Consider the following 21432-nt stretch of genomic DNA (forward strand, 5'->3'; position numbering starts at 1 on the left):
CAGTTCTCTGTGAGATATAATTGGTTTATTTTTTTAATTTTTGGAAAGGTAACAGATTTCATTCCAAGGAAGACAAAGATACAACCGAGGGGATAAAGCTGTCCCCAAAAGCAAGATACAAGACAGAAAATCCTAAAAGTATACAAAACCCAGAAACAGAAAAAAACAGAGTACTCAGTCCGATTCGAATTGCTGTCATAATATTATCTGACACCTTCCTGGGGCCAGCCTAGAATCACATCAACCTTAACTAATTCCACACCCTCCTTGGCCAATCCATCAGCCTTCTCATTGGCAGACCTGTGTTGAATTTTGGGGCAAATTAAACATACCAAGTCACAAATCTCTGTAATGATATTTTCAAGCTGCCAAGGTCCCCTACAGATATAATTCGAGCATTGGTTTCCAGCTATTAATCTGGTCTGGCCTATAATGTCATGGCCTTGCATCAAAAACATTTATTTTCTCTAGTATTATGTAGATGTGTAAAGAAAAATTTTCTACGGATGTTCTGCTTGTCTCTTGAAGTTCTTGCACTGTTTCTTTCAGAGTAAAATGGACAAAAAACAAACTTTACGACTATTTTTAAGTGGAAAATGGGAGTAAATTTTACACATATACTTTTCCAGCATTTCAAGTGGCCATATTTGGCAACCATGAATTATTTTTCCATGGAATATTAGTTTATCTAGAGGTGGGAGAGGGCTAGGGAGGGTGGGAGTGCATGACCATTGATTTGATCTTAAAAAGATGGGGCTTGCATGTAAAAACTAATACCAAGATCAAATCAATGGTCTCGGCCACAAATATATGCCATGTGGACCCCTGCTCTCTTGTAATCTTATATGCAAATAGAAAAGTGTAAAAGCATGGCCAATTTGAGAAGTGTAAAACTAAGTCAGTTGTCACATTATCAAGCCATGTGCTTTAACTTTCATTGAGATACTGAACCTAACTAAAAGGCCCTCCACATAAAAATGCAGATAAAATGTACGCAAAATTCCACATTAGATAACAAGATTCGACTCAGAGACGAGGAAAGTTCATTTATACCTCGTAAAGCATGCCGACTTCCATACGTTGTGGAAGGGATATACCCAAACCAGGAAATGCTGATCTACAATTGTTGTGTAGAACTTCATAAAACCTGAGTAAGATCCTTTCAAACCAGCCACAGTTTTTACCTACATGAAACCTCGTCTTTCCACGAACATGTACCGCCCCTACAAGTTTCGCCTTTTCCACCTCCAATATCTCTTCTTCAATGGAGGATAAACCATCTGTGCTTATCTGTATGTATTCCTGCAAACTATCAGTAATCTGCCTTACAAAGTCATCTCCTTCAAGACTCAGAGAATCTGCATATCCATATTGAACCGTACACCCGTATATGCCTGTAAGACCCAATCTCTTAATGACAATTTTCTCATTTGATGCGACTTTGGCGACCAGTAAGTATCGGAGAGTTATAAACACAGTGACTTTATGCAAAGAACGCGTGTTTTTTATGTAGTGCACAAGAACAGGAGTCAGCCCATCCTGTATTTTGCTGTAGAAGAAGCACAATCCTGAAACTCTTTGGATTTCTGGGCTGGACAAAAGCCTGCCCAGGCTATCTAAAGTGATTTTGTGGGTCATTTCATAGTCTATCTTTTTCTGCCTCCCATAGTACCAACCAAACATTATGAAGGCAAGTATGATGGAAATGGCAAAAGGAACCCATCCACCTTGTGGAATCTTGGTGAAAACTGCACTTACATAAACCCCTTCAAGTATGAAAAATATAACAAAGTAAAGCCCAACAAACAGCAATGGTGTTCTCCATATTATGACCATAACTAGTGTCAACAGAAGAGTGGTGATAAGCATTACGAGGATAACAACAACACCTGCAACAAGGTCTAATTGATTAGCAGATGTACAGATGGTGTATAGATGTATCAAAGACTATGAAGTGACACATTGCTTGAAGATTTTCATAAGCCCAATGTAAAGAAAAATAACAGATTGGAAGTAGATTAGTACCGAAAGCATTTCCAATATCTTTTCCATCTCCAAAACCCAGTACAACGGCAACACATAAAACCATGAGAATGTAGTTAACTTCTGGAGAGTAAACCTCGCCTTCCTTGGAGGAGGAAGTGTGAACCACCTTAACACGAGGGAAATAATCTAGGACTACTGATTGCTTGATTACAGAAAATGTGGCAGATATTAATGATTGGCTTGCAACAATTGCTGCTAGAGTTGATATAATGAACATTGGCCAGTAGACATGACTTGGTACAAACTTATAAAATCCATCCCCATGATCGTTAAGGTTATTGATCAGATATGCTGTTTGCCCCGCATATGTGAGAACCAAAGAAGGATATATGGTGAATAGGAAGGCTATCTGTAAAGGGAAAACAATTTAAAAAGGGCCACCCCTATAAGACGTCTCATCAATATGTGATTAATAGTAGTAACCAGAATACCTGAATTGCACGCTTATTGAAATGACCTAGGTCTGCAAACATTGCTTCAGCACCTGATATAGAAGAAGTTAATTGAAAGTTGCCAATGGTTAAAATATTTTAAAATCACTTGCGGGGGATCGGCTTTCTGCATGTATCATACCAGTTATGCATAGGACGGTTCCACTGAGCAATATCCAGCCTTCCTTTCCATTTTGCAGAAAGAAACGGACTATATAATGTGGTGATATGGATTTGAATATACCTGGGTAGTTACGAACGATGCTATATATGCCTATCATAGGAGTGGTGACTGTCCAGGCAGCCATGATAGGAGAAAAAAGGAAACTTACTCGTGAAGTACCAAATCTTTGCAATAGGAACATCACAATCAGAACTACAGCAGAGAGAGCTTCAACAACAGCTGTGAATTGCAAAATACACATTTCTCAAACACAGACTTAAGTTTTTGTTGGAAAGAAAACACATATGCACCAGTACTTACATTTATTGACAGAAGGAAAAGGTCCCCTCAATCCATCCATTGCTGATAATACTGAAACAAATTTGAAGTTTCAAGAGGAAACAAATATATTCTAAAAGTACTTATCAAACATTCCTTGATTGAACTAAAAATATGGATTGGATTGTTTAAAACCTGAAATTGCAGGAGTGAGAATGCCATCGCCAATAAGCATGCACATGCCTAGCATCGCAACAAAAAGCAATACTCTTCGTGCAACCACACTCCGTTCAAAGAATTTCCCCAGCCTATTGGGCTTTTCAGTGCCCATGTACTGGTTAGCATTTGATGTGGGTCTGGATGAAAGAAGGCCAACATTTGCATGCCTGCATAGTAATGAATATAGAGCAAAAGTACCACCTGTAATTCATCATTTCAAGCCACTCATCAATAACTTAGCATAAATGAGAGAGAGAGAGAGCCTCACAAGTTGCACAACTAAATTATGAAAATACTCTCTTGGATGATCGTAAAATTGCATATATCCTCACTTGTAAGCGTACAAAGTAATGAGCAGAGCTAAACTACCAATGCAATTCATCATTTCGGACCCCTACAATCAAGATGAGAAGGTTCTCATTCACAAAATGTGTTTGTCATTGGATGCAAGAGGTGAATCATTCTTGCATGGGAGAATTTACAACTGAAGGATGTTATTTCATTCTTGCAGTTCTAACAAAGTTCAGGAGACATGGTTAAGAGTAGTTCCTATTATACAATAAGGTGGATGGTTTATACTGATGTGATAGACTTTCCATTATCTTTCCATAACAAATAATGTCATCTCATTCATATTCATGAGAAGGCATGTGCCATATTGTTAATGAGCTAATCAACAATGAATGAGAATGCAGAAACTATATTGTGTTGGGGGTAAAATTCGCCAACAATAAGGAGTGCACACGTGGAACCAATCGGATACGGACATTAGGCAGGCACTCAACCAATAGCAAGGACTCTAATGCGTCCTATAAATAGAGGCACAGTATCCAAGGTATGCAAATTAATCATTTTGCGAGTCATCATGAAAAAACAATTCGGTTCTGACTAGAGAGATCTAAATACCACCGCCAAAATTTTCGTCCTTCATGGGTGCCAGATGTCATATTGATTTGATGCATGAAGAAAAGTCATGAAAGTTTCCCTGGGACAAGTAGGAAATGATTTTTTAGTGTGGAGACGAGTAGGAAATGATGTTTAGGAAATGATAAAAAGAAGACAACAGATTAATCTCAGACAGAATCATCAAATAAATTCTGAAGAATACATTTGAAACCATCCTAAGTGTTGGGGTTCCACACAAAAGCAAATAGTCCCACATCGGATAAATGAAATGGATGGGGATGGGTTATAAGGGAATGGGTAACCTTCCCTTAAGGCTAGCATTTAGGGGTGAGTTCTACCCGGTTAAATTCCTTACAAATGGTATCAGAGCTTAGGGTGTGGTAAACCCGGTTTGCCTCTGAGGGCAGGAATGTCCCTCAGGGAAGATCTCGTAAACCCCAGTGTAGTATCTTGTGGTTCCCACGTTGCCGCCGCTTGGAGGGGCTAGATTGTCTGCGTTGCTTCCGGGTGGAAGGGGAGATTGATGGGGTTCCATGCAAAAGCAAATAGTCCCACATCGGATAAATGAAATGGATGAGGATGGGTTACAAGGGAATGGACACCCTTCCCTTAAAGGCTAGCTTTTAGGGGTGAGTTCTACCCGGTTAAATTCCCTACACTGAGATCATGATGTTGCAAGTCTAACTACACCTACGATTCAAGATTTAAATCATGTAGAAAGAGACCAGTAGATCTGTTTTTAACTAGGTTCCAAAGTTTCCTTTTTCTTTTTTTATCTGAACAATGAGTTCGGTGACATTTACTGATTAAATAATACTAAACACACAATAGAGGAATGTAACAGAAAGAATCAGCATTCATCTTTTCATTGGTAAAAACCATAATCATCATTCATCAGCATATTCAGTTTTCCTAAACAAGAGGGAAGTAACCGCAAATAATCTTTGGTAAAATTACAAATTAGGGCTCAGATATAACAATGGGAAGGATTCATAAACAAGCCAGAGGAATCCAAACTTCAGAAAAACCCCATTTTGGATTTAAGCAAAGAGAGATAGAAAATCATTGACTAAATACTCCAACAAGACCAATCAACCCAATAAAGGAATACAACTCAATTACAGGGAAAAAACAGACAAAATATCGAACTAGTCCTAGTTGGAAAAATACAAAAAATCATAGAAACAAACATCCTAGCAACCTAATTTCAAAGAAGAAACAAAATATCACAAAAGAAAATAGACTGGAGATAAAATGGAGGCAATCAAAGCCCTCCTTTTTTCTAAGCATATACCTTCACCCTGGTCATCAGCATTGAGCGCTATGCATACATACTTCACAACTCCAATGAGAGTAAGAGTCCAAAACATAATGCTGTATATCCCCAAGTAATCATCCTCCACAGGAGATTTCAAATTCATTGAAGGATAAACATATAAAGGAGAAGTAACCAAACCACCAAAAACAACCCCAAGAGTCTTGTAAGCAAGGAAAAGAGTCTTCCAACTACCAAATCCCTGCCCAAAAGCAAAATAAAAAAAACAAAAAACAGAAAACCCATATAAAATCCCAATTCAAATCCATCAGAAACATTAAGAAAAAAAAACCCTCAAAAAGAAATTCAATGAAATGAAAACACAAGAGATGTTATTTGTGGTCTAATATTTCTTGCTCGCCTTTTCGATTGGGGAAGAAGTGGAACTGTGGAGACCGTTGGCAGAACCTTCCAAATCAATTTCTGAGTGAGGAATGGATGGTTTGGATGTGATGAGCTCCACATCCATTGATGTGAGTTCTCTTCTCTTCTCTTTCTGTAAATAGAAGAAAAATAACAGAGAACAGAAAAAAAGCATATATATGGTTTTGGCGGTTTTAACGGGAAAGATGTATCAATATTTATATTCCAACTTTGTGGGCTCGTATCTTTTATGTGGCACTGGAAAAGACAGAAGAAAAAGGAGAAAGAATATTCTCGTAGCAAACGAAGTTAGTAAATGGTTTTAAATTTGGAGATTTCGGTGGAGACCGACACCGAAGTCACCCAAAACCGAAACGGTCATTTATTTCGGCCTAATTTCGAAATTTCAGGGTCCGAAACTGGTACCGAAACCGAAATTTTAAACCTTGGTTAGTAGCCCAGTCTCCCAAACTGTATTATTATACATATAAAGAGTTTGTTGTGATTGGAGGCATACATCTTGTGGTCCCAATGTAGATTCCTACAGTATCTCGAGATTTTTCAAAATGTACAGTGGGGCCCACTTCATAATATGATCCAAACCATTCATTTGTTGGTATGAAACATATATAGGCTGTACCCGAAGATCATCTCCATAGGATGATCCTAAGATCCTAACCTTTCCATCTGTTGAGAGACTGCACATTATAGAAACCTCTATAGATTGGAGTGTTAGGATCATCCTATGCAATGGGCCCCACTGTATGCGTGTGTATTTCAAAATGTGCATTCCTTGTGATAACTGTACAATTTGTAAGTAATACGGTGAGTATTTTCGTATATTCTTTGTGACCAACATTGTATGGGAAATAAGGGTGTCAATTTTGGCTCGGGCTCGGAAGCTCGCTCGAGCTCGGCTCGAATCCTTAACCAGCCGAGCCGAGCCGGCTGTCCAGGCTCGTTAAGCTTAACGAGCCGAGCCCAAGATAGGCAGGCTCGGCTCGGCTCGTTAAGGCTCTTTAAGCATTTAATATATTTAAATATATATGTTATATATTAATATATACACTAAAAGGGTTGTCTAGGGAGTGAAAGAGAGAGGCAAAATATGTCACTTCTTTTTTGGAACCCCATTTGTTACTTGGACCACCCCCCGTAGTGTAAAAAGAGTAGTCGAATTACACTAGATAGGGCTGTCCAGGGAAGATGAGGGGTGTGAACTTAATATAACAAAAGCTCGTTAAGGCTCGCGAGCCTGACCGAGCCCGAGCCGAGCTTTGGAGCTTAACGAGCCGAGCCGAGCCTGGCCAAGCTCGGCTCGGCTCGTTTACACCCCTAATGGGAAATAATGTTCTGGGATGCACCTAGACAAGGCTCCACCTACTATGTATAAAGGACCTGCAAAGGCAAGAAATACGGCAAAACGCAGAGGTACTTGGGTCAGATTGTTTCATTGAACAACTGTTGGGACAGTTGTAGTAATCACGTGAATCATGTGGGATTCTAACATTATTGATACTCGTTATATCCTTTTTTGAGTGCTTTCTATCTTTGTGATATCTCTTGTGGTTATCTTTCCAACTCATAGATAGAGACCACTAATAATGTTTTTAGCAAGTCTAAGTCTGTTAATATAAGATGACTAGAACTAAGGCCACTCTTTGGTTTGGATTTTGAGAACAGACTGTCTAAAACTGATTGTTAGACTCAAATTTATGCTGTTTCTTTTGGGATTTTGAGAACCAATTGTAAGTCCAAAACTGATTATCGGACTGAAATTTACGTTTACGTTTCATTCTGAATCCACCAATCAATAATCAGTTTCGGACTCAAAATTAAAATGTCAAATTCCAAAACAAATAGGGCCTTAATTTTGTGTCCAATAATCGGTTTTGGAGTCACAATTGGTTCTAAAAATCCAAAACAAATAGGGCCTATGATTGTCTCACTGTTGGCATTGAAAAAATCATTCCAATTTTTCATTCTAGAATGAGAACCTAGAGAATGTTTGCCAAGTGCAACCTAAGTAAACTAAACAAGAAAAACAACCAAGGGAATGAAGCACTATGAGCCTAGACGCTCATGTCATGATGTTGATAATTGAAATGACAGTTAAACAAATGACCGTAGACATTTCATGTCCGATAATTATATGTTGAATTAGTGTCTTGTCTCCCATGCAAATGGGACTTTTCAACACATGCATGTGGGGCTCTTCTTATTTTGTTTCATTGCTTGATTAATTATTTAAGTAGAAGACAAAAAGGGAGGTTTTTACCATGAATTTAAAAGCACTCATCACATATTATATGGTCCTTTGAACCATCAAACAAAACTTCCCCGTTTGGATACAAGGATTTTAAACCTGAATTTTATAAGCTAAAACTTGGATTTTGCAATCCTGAAGTTTAGCTTATAAAATTCAGGTTTTAGCTTGTAAAATTTGGGTTTTTACTATGTTTTCAAACGACCACTCAATGTAAGTAAATCAAACAAGAATAACAACTTCAACTTCAATGTAATTATCAAACGAAAAAACAACTTGAGGGAATACAAGCACAGCGAGCCTAGATGCTCTTGTCATGTTAATAATTGATATGTCTATGAGTCAAGGCTAGTCAACATCACACATAAGAAAATCGTGGGTTGGTAGATATCGATGTCTTGTTTCCCATGCTAGTGGGAGTTCTACCCAAGTAAGGCTCTTTTTCTTCTTGGTTTCTTGTTTGATTAGGAGAAAAAAAAATCCGGAGTGCTTTGTATGGTTTGGAAAAAATGAGGAATGTTGCTCTTGTATCCTAGCTTGACTAGGAGAGGGCGCCAAGACTTCTAAGTTATATTAGGTAGGTTTAGAGAATGTGATTGGAGGAAAAAAGTGTTGGAGAAATAATTTGTATCTGTTAGAAAGAAAAAACAGTAACCAGTTTGCTTCAAGGCGCGAAATCGCTTTCCTTAAGACAAATTTCGCCCCCACTAGAAGTGTGCAAAGGGAATCCGCGAACTGCCTCCAAGATACAATGAAGCCAGTAGGAATGTCCTACTAATTTGACGACGCTATGCACAAGCGGAGTCAAATCCGAAATGCCCTTAGAATCTTACAAGCCTGAGAGAATCAGTCTAATTTCTGTTACTGCAGTATAACAGTAATTAGATAAACAATAAGAAAATAATTTAGTAAAACGAATTTTGGTGGGAGCAAGAAAGAGAGTATAATGCACTGGAAGCCTTAAGAATTTTTCCAGAAATGGGTAAATTCGATTTTATCTTGAAATGGCTGGGTTCTGCAACTTTTATAGAGCCTCTGGTGACTTTTCAGTGTGAAAAGCACCCTTGTATAGAGTCTTTCCAGATCAGTTTGAATTCTGGCCGTTAGATCGCGCCCATACGCGATTCAACGAACCAGATCAATCCTAGAGAGACTGTTGGGATATTTAAATTCCCGTCCTCCCATCTAACCGTTAGATGATCCATCTATGGTACAGATCGCACCCCTTAGATCCTTGACCGTTGGGGAAGGGACACAACCCAATGGATCGTACCCACTGACCGTTGGAGCACTGGGCCCGCTGGGCCGACCGTTGTGCTAGAATCAAAGCCCAACCCAATCGAACTATTCGACACTGGGCTTGGGCTTGATGGGCCTATGAACTATTCGGCTCACCCACTAGACCGATCCACAATCGTCTAGATCCAACGGTGCAAAGTGCGCCTAAAAAAGCACCAATAAAGCGCCGTATAGCCCATTGCCCACGCCGCGCGTGCGCGTGCGCGGACCTTACGTTCCACCGTCCTGCGGTTCGACCCACGGCTAAGACCCCATGTGCACATAAACAAATAAGAAGAAAGAGTGAAGCTTTATAAGCTCAACTCTTTCTTTCTTACGAGTCGGTACGGGACTATCTTTTCCCTCTACTTTACACTCTTTTTTTTCTCTTGCAAAAAGTAACTATTTCCAAAGAAAAGTTTTTCCTTTTCCAAAACACACTTAAAAAAAATATTTTCCAAAAATTGTTTTGACAAAAAACACTTGATTTTGAAAAATCTTTAACAAAAAGTCCACTTCGGAACAAAAAGTCCACTTCGGTGTGCGATCTTTCAGTTGAGAGGAGCTGTTAAATATCAGTCTAATCTTCGTATTTTCTTCATAGTGGAAGATCATGATCTCTTTCGTGCATGGATGTAGGAAATTAACATTGTTTTTTTTTTTTTTTTGAAAGATAATTTTGTAGAAATTAACATTGTTGAATAATGTAAAACTCTTGTATGCATCATGTTGCTTGTCTATTTCATTGTGCATGTCCCATGTTGATTGTGTGTATGCACAACAATGGATTACCTTTCAAAACCAGAAAGTGGTACAAAGCATCAGGCTAGTGGCTTTAGCTGAAGAAGATGGGTTGGAGCCATTGTCAGGAAGAACGATCAAGAATGACAAATTTATGAAAGCTTGATGGAACTTCTATTGGGAGGTGGAATTTTATAAAGTTTCGTCACGATGTTACCTTCGTTTTAGAACTTTGTAGTTTAGTATTGACTTTGGAAGCATGTGTATCAATCAAAAGGAGTTCAGATCTATTGGGAGAGGAAATGAAAGAAACTTTGATTGATGTAACATCAGACTGATTGAGTGACTGATGCTATGATCAGATGATGGGAGATCAATAGACTGTGCCCTAACCAATTAGTAGTAGACCTGGCAAAAGCGACCCGTGCCCGTGGGTCGACCCGACCCACCCGCAAATTTGCGGGCACGGGTCTAAGTTTTAGTGACCCGTCAAAACTAACCCGCGGGTGACCCAACCTGCAAAAACACGGGTCGGGTCGGGTCAACCCGCGGGCACACGCAAGTCACTTGGCTTTTTTAAGGGTGGTGATTTTGTTATGCTAATCTAGTTAGACGGCTTTTTTTTCTAATGCAAAGGATGGTGATTTTGTCATGCTAATCTATTTTTTAAAGGTTTGATGCCTGAATAGGTTATGGCTGGCACCATAGAATATAAATAGGTTGTGACTAGCACCATAGGTTGATCCCAACCCTCCGATTTGAATGTTAGAGGGTTGATCACTTGATCCTAACCCTCTATAGATCGGAGGGTTAGGTTCAACCTATTGAAATGATTTTTGGGGCACAACCTATTTAGGCTGTGGGCCATCTAATGGACGGTTTGTATCATCCCACGGTGCCGGCCATACCCCCCTCATCAAAATCCAGTGATAAAATTTTCCAAAATAAACAATTGTTTGAATTTGCAGGTGACCCGCGGGTCACCTAAATTCTGACCCGCAAAAATGCGGGTAATCTCCTGACCCGACCCGCGTGACCCGCACCCGCATCACCAGCGGGTTGACCCGGCCCGACCCACCCGTTTGCCAGGTCTAATTAGTAGTGTATATTAATTTGATCAGATGACCAGAGAGTTTGGACGACCAAAATTGAATTAATTTCTTTCAAGTGTGTGGAATTATAGTGTGTTGATCTAACATGGAGACAAAGGGCTCAACCTCAAAATTTGAAAATGAGAAACTTGATGAAAAGGGAGAGCTCTACTCTTTGACAAAGAAAGTGAAGGACGCTCTAGTTCAATAGAGACTTGCTAAGGGATTGAAGGGAAAAGGATAGAAAATTAGAGAAGATGTAGAGTTGGAAGACATTGATTCGAGGGGGGTTGCTACAATTTAACTGTGTAACAGATAATGTTATGTTTAGCATTATAACAGAATGATTAGGGTCGAAATTATGTGAGTAGTTGGAGAAGCTATGCATGTCAAAAAAACATAGCCAACCCATTGCATCTGAAGTGGCAGTTGTCTGAGCTGAAAATACATGATGGTAGAAATCTTCTGTAACACATGACGGTAGTTACGAGGCTTGTATATTAATTCCACAAAGTTGATGAAAAGATTTAGGAAGTGAAGTTGAATTCCAAGCCGTTCAAGGTGGACCGATATAAACTTCTCAGTCTGAACTCAGTTGACCTCGGTCAACTGTCCCAAACCAAACCAAACCAAACCAGGAAGATGAGGTACAACAGCTCCTTGGGGACAAACTCAGGAGGCTTACCACAATCAACCGAGGTGAATTGCCCCAGTAAACTGACCTCCCTCAGCCAAGCTGCCTTAGCCAAACAACCTCAGTTGAGCTTGCCGGGAGGTTAACAAATCATAGCTCTCAATGCAAACAACCGATTGAGCTCAGCTGACCGACCAGGAGCCCAAAGTGCAAATTGACCAGAGCAAGCCGAGCATACTGCTTCCTTGGCCCAGAGCGACCCAAAGAAGTGAGGGACAATATGTTAGGGGTAAAAAAAGGCATCCAATAGGAAGTTGGCACGTGGCACTCGAAAACCTAAAGGCAATAGGGCAAAATGATAAGTTCACAACCTAAACCCTTCTAGAAACCACGAACCTTCTTAGCTAGAAAAACATGGAAAGAGATATTCCACGAAACTCGCCCAAATGGTTTTCGCGTCTGACTTACGCATCGGAGAGTCTCCATGTAGTCCAACTCCGGCCCTCTTTCTGATGCATTTCTGTGCTTGCAGGTGGTCCCTCCAGAGCCAACTCAGCATCGGTCCACTCCTGAGAGTCAGTCCAGATTTCAGCGGCAACAAACCTCATCACCTCAAGTTCAGAATCAGTACCCATAATTCTTTCAACCTCATCACAACTTAAGATTTCAGACAGATCGTCAATATCATCGAGCAACATTCACAATTCATGAGATCCCTCCAATGTCATTCAAGGTGACTCCTCTAACGTCGTAGCATGGGCAAGTAACAAAGCGGTGGGGCCGTTGAAGCTTTCGGTCCTAGTTGTTCTAATTACGCCTATTTTTCAGTATATGAGACACCCTGCAAACGTAGCTACAAGTTAGCTAAAGATGGAGCGGATAGGGAGGAAACACTGATCATACAAGCTGACTGAAGGATGCAAAAAATTGGGGGAATGATTATTTTCCCCCCTCTGACGGATAAAATCCCCCCCTTTAACGTTTTTCGTTAAGTTTTAAAGGCAAAGAAAAACGTTAAATGGGGTGAATTTATCAGCAAGCAGTGAACCATTCTCACAGAAACCGTTAAAGGGGGTGAATTTATCCGCAAGCAGTGCCAGTGAACCATTCCCACAGAACACTACATTCAGATCCACTTCTAAACACTACGTTTAGATCCAAATGCAGGCTAATCATATACATCAGAGAGCAATTCTAAGTATTTGCAAAACTGAATTGTAGCTTAAATTGGCGAGGGGTAATATTTGCGCTTGAGACGTATTTGTTTGAATGCTATAACCAACACAGAACAGAACATTAGTTGCATGTTCATATAATAAGGCAGCAGAATTAATAATGAAACATCAGTCATTTGGATTTCGACCTGTCTTGTTAAAGGATCATTTCCTTCTCATTTTATTTTGAATGTTAATCGAAGCTTGGGCTTAGAGATATAGGTGACTGCCAATGGAAAAACGGGATGTGCAAAAGCTTCATTCCAAAGTGCACCTAAGGTGGCACTAGTCGGAGATAGAGCTCAGAGTGCACATTAATTTACTCTGGCCATTTTCTTTTCTCTTTACTGATAGGCTTCCCTATGTGAACCAACTTGAAACTTTGTAGGTTCTTGAACCACTCTTCAAGAGCTCTGAACTTGTAGCCTTACTTTTGAACTCCTAAGCTTCAATGACCACCAAGGCACAATGGACCAAAAATCGCCTGAAACTGCTGTTAAGGTGCAGAGTATTCTTAAGTGCTGAACTGGTTGATTAAATTCCTTAGTGATTGAAGGTTTCATTTGTCATCAGAATTTCCCAATCTGCACTGCATCAAACTTGGTATCAGAGCTGACCATCTCTACATCATTTTGGTGTAGATCGGTTTGATGCAATCTTGCCACATAGAACAGGGACAATAATAGCTGTTGGGGCATCATATCTTACAGTAATTGTTACCAAGGAGGGCCGCATCACTACGAAATGTCAATTGACCATGTTAGAGGAAGTCATGCAGGTGCTGGAATTAGGAGGGTTATTTGTTTTTCTGTTCATATATAAAATGAGATTATGTTGCGGAGAAGAAAAAAGTCGGAGAATAGTGTTCCTCAAAATCAGCCCATCCCGCCTGTTTCTCCTTTTCTTGACCCTTGATCCTCTATTGGCATGAATCTGGGCTTAATTTTCAGAACAGAGTGGAGTCACTGTAAGCGACTTTGTTCCGCCCTTTTCGCCCAGTCCGAGAATGAGAAAAAGTCTTAACAGCCAATTAGAGAAGTGAAAACAAAGTGAGCTGTCCCATTATCAAAGAATGCTCAATTTTGGCCACCACGTGATCTGCTACTTTAACTTTCATTGATATACTGAAGCAGAGTAAAAGGACCTCCACATAAAAATACAGATAAAATGTATGCAAATTTCCATATTAGATTACAAGAGTCGAAACAGACAAGAATATTTCATTTAGACCTCGTAAAACATGCCGACTTCCATACGGTGTGGAAGGGGTATCCCAAAAGCAGGCAATGCTGATCTACAGTTATGGTGTAGAACTTCATAAAACCTGAGTAAGATCTTTTCAAACCAGCCACAGTTTTTACCTACATGAAACCTCGCCTTTCCCCGAACATGTACCACCCCTACTAGTTTGGCCTTCTCCAGCTCCAATATCTCTTCTTCAATGGCTGATAAATCATCTGTGCTTGTCTGTATCTGAGCCTTCAAAGTATCGGTAACTTGGCTTACAAAGTCATCTCCTTCAAGATTAAGATTATCTGCATATCCATACTGAATCGTTCACCCGTATAAGCCTGTAAGACCCAATCTCTTGACGACAATTCTCTCATTTGATGCGACTTTGGCAACCACTCTATATCTAAGAGTTGTAAATACAGTGACTTTATGCAAAGAACGCATGTTTTTTATGTAGTGCCCAAGAACAGGGGTAAGCCCATCCTGTATGTTGCTGTAGAAGAAGCACAATCCTGGAACTCTTTCGATTTCTGGGCTGGACAGAAGTTGGCTGAGACTATCTAAAGTGATTTTGTGGGTCATTTCATATTCTATCTTTTTCTGCCTCCCATAGAACCAACCAAACATTATGAAGGCAAGTATGATGGAAATAGCAAAAGGGACCCATCCACCTTGTGGAATCTTAGTGAAAACTGCACTTACATAAACCCCTTCAAGTATGAAAAATATGATGAAGAAAGACCCGACAAGCAGCACCGGTGTTTTCCATATTATGATCATAACTAGTGTCAACAGAAGAGTGGTGATAAGCATTACGAGAATAACAACAACACCTGCAATGATGTCTGATAGATTAGTAGATGGTGTATATATGTATCAAAGACTATGAAAAGACACATTGCTTGAATATTTTCGTTAGTCCAATGTAAAGAAAAAAGAAACAGATTGGGAGTAGATTAGTACCGTAAGCATTTCCAATTTGTTTTCCATCTCCAAAACCAAGTACAATAGCAACACACAAAATCATGAGAATGTAGTTGACTTCTGGAGAGTAAACCTCGCCTTCATTGTTGGGGGATGTGTGCACCACCTTAACACGAGGGAAATAATCTAGGACTACTGATTGCTTGATAACAGAAAATGTGGCAGATATTAATGACTGGCTTGCAACAATTGCAGCTAGAGTTGATATAATGAACATTGGCCAGTAGACACGATTTGGTATAAACTTGTAAAACCCATCCCCGTAATCATTAAGGTTCTCGATCAGATATGCTGTTTGCCCCACGTATGTGAGAACCAAAGAAGGATATATGGTGAATAGGAAGGCCATCTGTGAAGGGAAAACAATGTAAAAAGGCCACCCTTACAAGATGCCTCATCAATATCTGATTAATAGTGGTAACCAGAATACCTGAATTGAGCGCTTATTGAAATGGCCAAGATCTGCTTCAGCACCTGATATAACAATGTTATTGAAACTTGTCAATGGTTAAAATATTTTAAAATAACTTGCGAGGAACCAGCTTTCTGCTTGTATCATACCAGTTATGCATAGGACGGTTCCACTGAGCAATAGCCAACCTTCCTTTCCGTTTTGCAGAAAGAAACGGACTATGTAATGTGGTGACAAGGATTTGAATATACCTGGGTAGTGACGCACAATCCTATATATGCCTATCATAGGAGTAGTGAGTGTCCAGGCAGCCATGATAGGAGAAAAAAGGAAACTTACTCGTGAAGTACCAAATTGTTGCAAAAGGAACATCATGGTCAGAACTATAGCAGAGATAACTTCAACAGCAGCTGTGAATTGCAAAATGCACATTCTCAAACACAGATTTCAACTTTTGTTGGAAGGAAAAAACATGTGCACCAATACTAACATTTATTGATGGAAGGAATTGGTCCCCTCAATCCATTCATTGCTGATAACACTGAGACAAATTTGAAGTTTCAAGCGGAAGCAAATGTATTTCTAAAACTACTTATAAAAAACTCCTTGATTGAACTAAAAATAAGGATTGGATTCGTTAAAACCTGAAATTGCAGGAGTGAGAATGCCATCACCAATTAGCATGCACATGCCTAGCATCGAAACAAAAAGCAATACCCTTCGTGCAACCACACTTCCTTCAAAGAATTTCCCCAGCCTATTGTGCTGTTCAGTGCTCATGTACTGGCTAGCATTTGAAGCGGCTGAGTTTGTATCTGTGCGTCTGGATGAAAGAAGGCCAACATTTGCATGCCTGCATAGTAATGAATATAGTGCGAAAGTACCACCTGCAATTCATCATTTCAAGCCACTAATCAATAACTTAGCATAACGAGAGAGAGAGAGAGAGAGAGAGAGAGAGAGAGAGAGAGAGAGTCTCATAAGTTGCACAACTAGCAATTCATCATTTCTAGCCACTCGTCAATAACTTAGCATGACAAGAGAGAAAAATAGCTTCACTTCTCGAGATGTTTGCATTCTAGATTTCGATTGCTCTGTTCATGTATGCTCTAGATGGGAATATTTTGATATGTTTTTTTTATTTGGAGGCAATATTTTGATATGTTCAAAGAGAGAATGACCGGTATTGAGTCCTCACTTGTGTCGACGTGTCGTTATGGGAATTGGGATTGTGAAGATCGGAATATTCGATGGAGTGTTGAGGACTTGGGTGGTGTAACATATGTCCTATAGTTGCAAAAGAATCTAGAGTCTCTAGACCACTTGGACTCCAGGGTTTGCAAGATTTCAAGTGCAAGTAGAGCCATAAAAATACACATGGCTATGTAGTCCTAAACTCCTAATGAAAGAGGAGAAGTGCAACTGTTTGTATCAAGTAGTGGGGAACACGGTAATAGATGATATTCTTAGTACCTTGATGGTTGATTCGAAACGAAGTGGCATGCACGCGCATAGGGTCTCTTTCACAGTTGGTGCAGAGAGGTTTCAGGTTGAGATAATGGTGAGGAGGAGACAATTCGTATTGGTGGAGCGGATGGGTCGAAATCCCTCACCAGATTAGACTAGTGGCTCGAGGAAAATTTCCCTACAAAATGCGAAGCTCTAGATCTAGATCTGAGCCAAAATTCAAATTCCAATTTTCAATTTCAAAGTTTACAACCCTAAAGTTCTAAATGGAATGAGAGGAAAATTGGCTTTTGTAGCCAATTACAATGTAAAATAACCTATGTGCTCTTACTTAGGCTAAATGATAAAAAAAAAACCAAGAATAACTGATCAAAATAACCAAACTACCCCTAATAATTATTACATGAGAGAAATCCAAGGGAATCAAAGGGAGTCCAATGCATTTTGGCAACCAAAAATGGAATGGCATGCCAAATCCAAACCAAATTCCGACGGCTGCCAAGCTTTTGTGCAACCAAACGAAGCATTAGATGTACTTGGAGGATGAAACGTACCTCAGATCCGCCCGAATGGCAAGCCATCTTCTGGATCGACAATAGGTCAACCATCCGTTGCACTAGATTGACAAAAGGTCATCCATGTTGCATTGGATTACAAGAGGTCATCCACCCCTTGCACTGTAGTGAGAACATTGCACCAATTGATAACAGGTCATCCATCGTTGCACTGGATTGATAACAGGTCATTGCAGGAGCATCCCCTGGGAATCACTACACCGGCTTTGTTGGATCCTTAGGCTACGTTTATTTTTGGTTTTAGTAGGGTAGCCAAGTCATTTTACTATTTTCCATGTTCTTTTATGTCTTTTCCCTTATTCGAAAAGCAAAGAATTATGGTTGAATTTTCTAGGGAATGATGCTCTCTCTTTCTCTCTCTTCCCCTCTCTCTCTTCTCTCCCTATGTTGGTAATGACACCACCTACTTTTTCTCCTACTCTCCGAGTATTTGCCGCGCAACCAAACACTACTACACAATTTTCCGAGGTAATTCTAGGCAAATCAAAATGCTTGTCTCCTCCCTTTGACTTCCTATTCCACTACTCTCCAAGCTACCCCACGCAACCAAACATAGCATAAAGGATATTTCGCCCTCAAAGCAGAATTGAAGGATACTTCACCCTCCAAATAAATTTAAGGGATGTTTCACGATCTGAAATGATTTGAGAGATGTATCATCGATCAATCATAATTTCAAATGATTGGAAATGGAAATGGATGGATTGATCGAATGATTGAAATTGATTATGATTTGTGGATTGAGCGGAATTAGAATTTGATTAATGGCAATTGAATGGAATTGGATGGACTGATCAGAAATTGATTGACTGGACGGATTGAAATTTATCTTGGAACTAGATCTGAATTTCTCTATCTAGATCACTTTGTCTTGTAAAGCGCATTACAAATTCAATCTGATCAAGAAAATTTGACTTGAACCTTTAGGTAACATTGTTAGGCCATGATCATTAATATAGAAATGTTCATATTATTGAATTTTGCGAGTCATAATGAAAAACCAATTTGCTACTGACTGGAACCACCAAATTTTCATCCTTCATGGTTCCACATCTAAGATTAATTTGATGCATGAGGAAAATCCATTAAGTCTCCCTGCACTCAATTCCATGTACATATCCCGCATAATAAATGTAGGGCGCTGACATTCCCTCCCGCCCCCTCCTTGTAGGCTATTCCCTCCCCGCCCTCGCCCTCCTTGACGGCTTCCTAACGTTTAACGTTAGGATCTAACGTAAATGTCACTTTCTCACCATTTGACCAGTCTCTCTCTCTCTCTCTCTCTCTCTCTCTCTCTCTCTCTCTCTCTCTCTCTCTCTCTCTCTCTCTCTCTCTCTCTCAGTCTCTCCACACACACACAATAGGAACAGTTGGTGGGCCCAACAAAAACCGTTGGTGGAATGGTGGGCCCATCTTTGAACAATGTAGGCCCCAGCCATACCACAACATAGGATAATCCAAACCGTCCATTTGATGGGCCATAAACGTAAAAGGTTGCATCCCAAAATATCATTTCCATAGGCTGATCCTAGCCCTCCGATCTAAATAGAAACTACATCTTATGCAACCTCTATAGATTGTAGGGTTGATCATCCTATGGAAATGATTTTTGGGGCACAACCTATTTACATTGTGGCCCATCAAATGAATGGTTTGTATCATTCTATGGAGTTGGTCGTAAAGTAACATTAAGGCCCGTCCACAACATAGGACGATCCAAGCCGTCCATGGTTAGGATAATCCTATGGAGTTGGTCGTACAGTAACATTAAGGCCCAATCGTAGGCCCCACTGATATTTTTTCAAATTGAAGCGTACCGTCCACAACATAGGATGATCCAAGCCGTCCATGGTTTGGATTATCCTATGATGTGGTTGGTAACATTAAGGCCCAATGTAGGCCTCACCCATATTTTTGAAAATGAAGTGTACCGTTCAGACCATAGGATGATCCGAGCCGTCCATTTGATGGGCCATAACGTAAATGGGTTGTGCCCCCAAAAGGGTTGGCCCATCAAATGAATGGTTTGGATCATCTTGTGGTCGTACAGTAACATTAAGCCCCGTCCACAACATAGGATGATCCAAGCCGTCCATGGTTTGGATAATCCTATGGAGTTGGTCGTACACTAACATTAAGGCCCAATCGTAGGCCCCACTGATATTTTTCAAATTGAAGCGTACCGTCCACAACATAGAATGATCCAAGCCGTCCATGGTTTGGATCATCCTATGGTGTGGTTCGTACCAATTTAGGCCCCACCCATATTTTTGAAAATGAAGTATACTGTCGAGACCATAGGATGATCCGAGCCGTCCACTTGATGGGCCACAATGTAAATAGGTTGTGCCCCAAAAATCATTTCCGTAGGATGATCACAACCCTACAATCTGTAGAGGTTGCATAAAGTGTAGTTTCTATTTAGATCGGAGGGCTAGGATCAGTCTATGGAAATAATATTTTGGGACGCAACCTATTTACGTTTATGGCCCATCAAATGGACGGTTTGGGATTATCCTATGGTGTGGTATGGGCGGGGCCTATGTTGTTCAAAGATGGGCCCACCAACTGTTCTTGTTGTGTGTGTGGAGAGAGAGAGAGAGAGAGAGAGAGAGAGAGAGAGAGAGAGAGAGAGAGAGAGAGACTGGTCAAATGGTGGGAAAACGTTAGCCAGCCGTCAGGGGGGGGGGGGCTACAAAGTATTTATTTGTCAAGAGTTTTGGATAAGCATAAAGACAAAATTCAAGACTTCTCCAATTATGGATCATAAAACTAAAAACTATGATTCAATGTATCAAACTATCAATAGTTTTTTTTAGAGTGGGGACGAGTTGGAAATGATGTTTAAGAAATGATAAAAGGGTGGCAACCTAATAATCTCTCGAGAAGACGCATCAAATAACTTCCCAAAATTACACTAGAGATAATAAATAAAATGGAGGAAAATATAATTGGCTAAATACTCAAAATAACTAGACTAATCGACCCAAGTTGAGAAAACATGATAAGTCATAGAAACAAACATCTCGGTAACCTAATTTCAGGGAAGAAACACAATATCACAAAACAAAAATGACTAGAGATAAAATGGAGGCAATCAAAGCCCTCATTTTTCTCAGTATATACCTTCACCCTGGTCGTTGGCGTTGAGAGCAATGCATACATATTTGACAATTCCAATGAGAGTAAGAGTCCAGAACATGATGCTGTAGATCCCCAAGTAATCATCCTACACAGGAGATTTCAAATTCATCGAAGGATAAACGTATAGAGGAGAAGTAACAAGACCACCAAAAACAATCCCAAGAGTCTTATAAGCAAGAAAAAGAGTTTTCCAACCATCAACTTCCTGCCCAAAAGCATAATCAAATCATAAAACACAAACCCAATGTAAAAGCCCAACTCAAATCGATCATAAACATATAAATACAGTTAAAAAGAAAACCAATGAAATTCTAGTACACCTTTTCATTTGAGAAAGAACTCGAACTGGTAGGCTTGTTTGGAGTATGTAGAGCATTGGTAGAACTTTCTAAATCTATTTCTGATTGAGGAACAATGTGTTGGAGGTGGTGAGCTCGAAATCCATAATGTGAGCTCTCTTCTCTTCTCTTCTCTTCTCTTTGAGAATAGAGAATAGAGATTAGAGAATAGAGAATAGAAGAGAAACAGAAAACGAAGAGGTGGTATTTATGGTTTTGGCTGTCTTTAAGTGCGAGGGGTATCCATTGTCTTAAACCGGTGGGCCCTAAGATTCTAGGAGCCACCTAAGTGGACCCAGCTTCTCCCAAACTGATTGTTGCTGAAGTCCTATA

General features: G+C 39.9%; 2 protein-coding genes across 2 annotated transcripts; both read right to left on the bottom strand.

Moving 5' to 3' along the window:
* Nucleotides 1-85: 85 nt before the first annotated feature.
* LOC143863264 (putative potassium transporter 17) lies at nt 86-5930 on the bottom strand. The gene is made up of 9 exons (XM_077373940.1): nt 5721-5930; nt 5339-5561; nt 3115-3339; nt 2962-3012; nt 2620-2880; nt 2478-2530; nt 2026-2395; nt 1054-1889; nt 86-300 (listed from the first exon to the last, which is right to left on the bottom strand). Exons 1-9 carry the CDS (start codon nt 5895-5897, stop codon nt 289-291), a joined length of 2208 nt encoding a protein of 735 aa, XP_077230055.1. The 5' UTR covers nt 5898-5930; the 3' UTR covers nt 86-288.
* A 7454-nt stretch (nt 5931-13384) lies between these two features.
* Nucleotides 13385-21235, bottom strand: LOC143863822 (putative potassium transporter 17). The gene is made up of 8 exons (XM_077374594.1): nt 21082-21235; nt 20744-20846; nt 16220-16462; nt 16066-16116; nt 15725-15985; nt 15594-15637; nt 15143-15512; nt 13385-15012 (listed from the first exon to the last, which is right to left on the bottom strand). Exons 2-8 carry the CDS (start codon nt 20817-20819, stop codon nt 14504-14506), a joined length of 1554 nt encoding a protein of 517 aa, XP_077230709.1. The 5' UTR covers nt 20820-20846; nt 21082-21235; the 3' UTR covers nt 13385-14503.
* Between the last annotated feature and the right edge of the window lie 197 nt (nt 21236-21432).

The sequence above is a fragment of the Tasmannia lanceolata genome, unplaced genomic scaffold, assembly GCF_043159265.1.
Source record: "Tasmannia lanceolata isolate RefF3 unplaced genomic scaffold, GAP_Taslan_0.1 ptg000044l, whole genome shotgun sequence".
Lineage (NCBI taxonomy): Eukaryota > Viridiplantae > Streptophyta > Magnoliopsida > Canellales > Winteraceae > Tasmannia > Tasmannia lanceolata.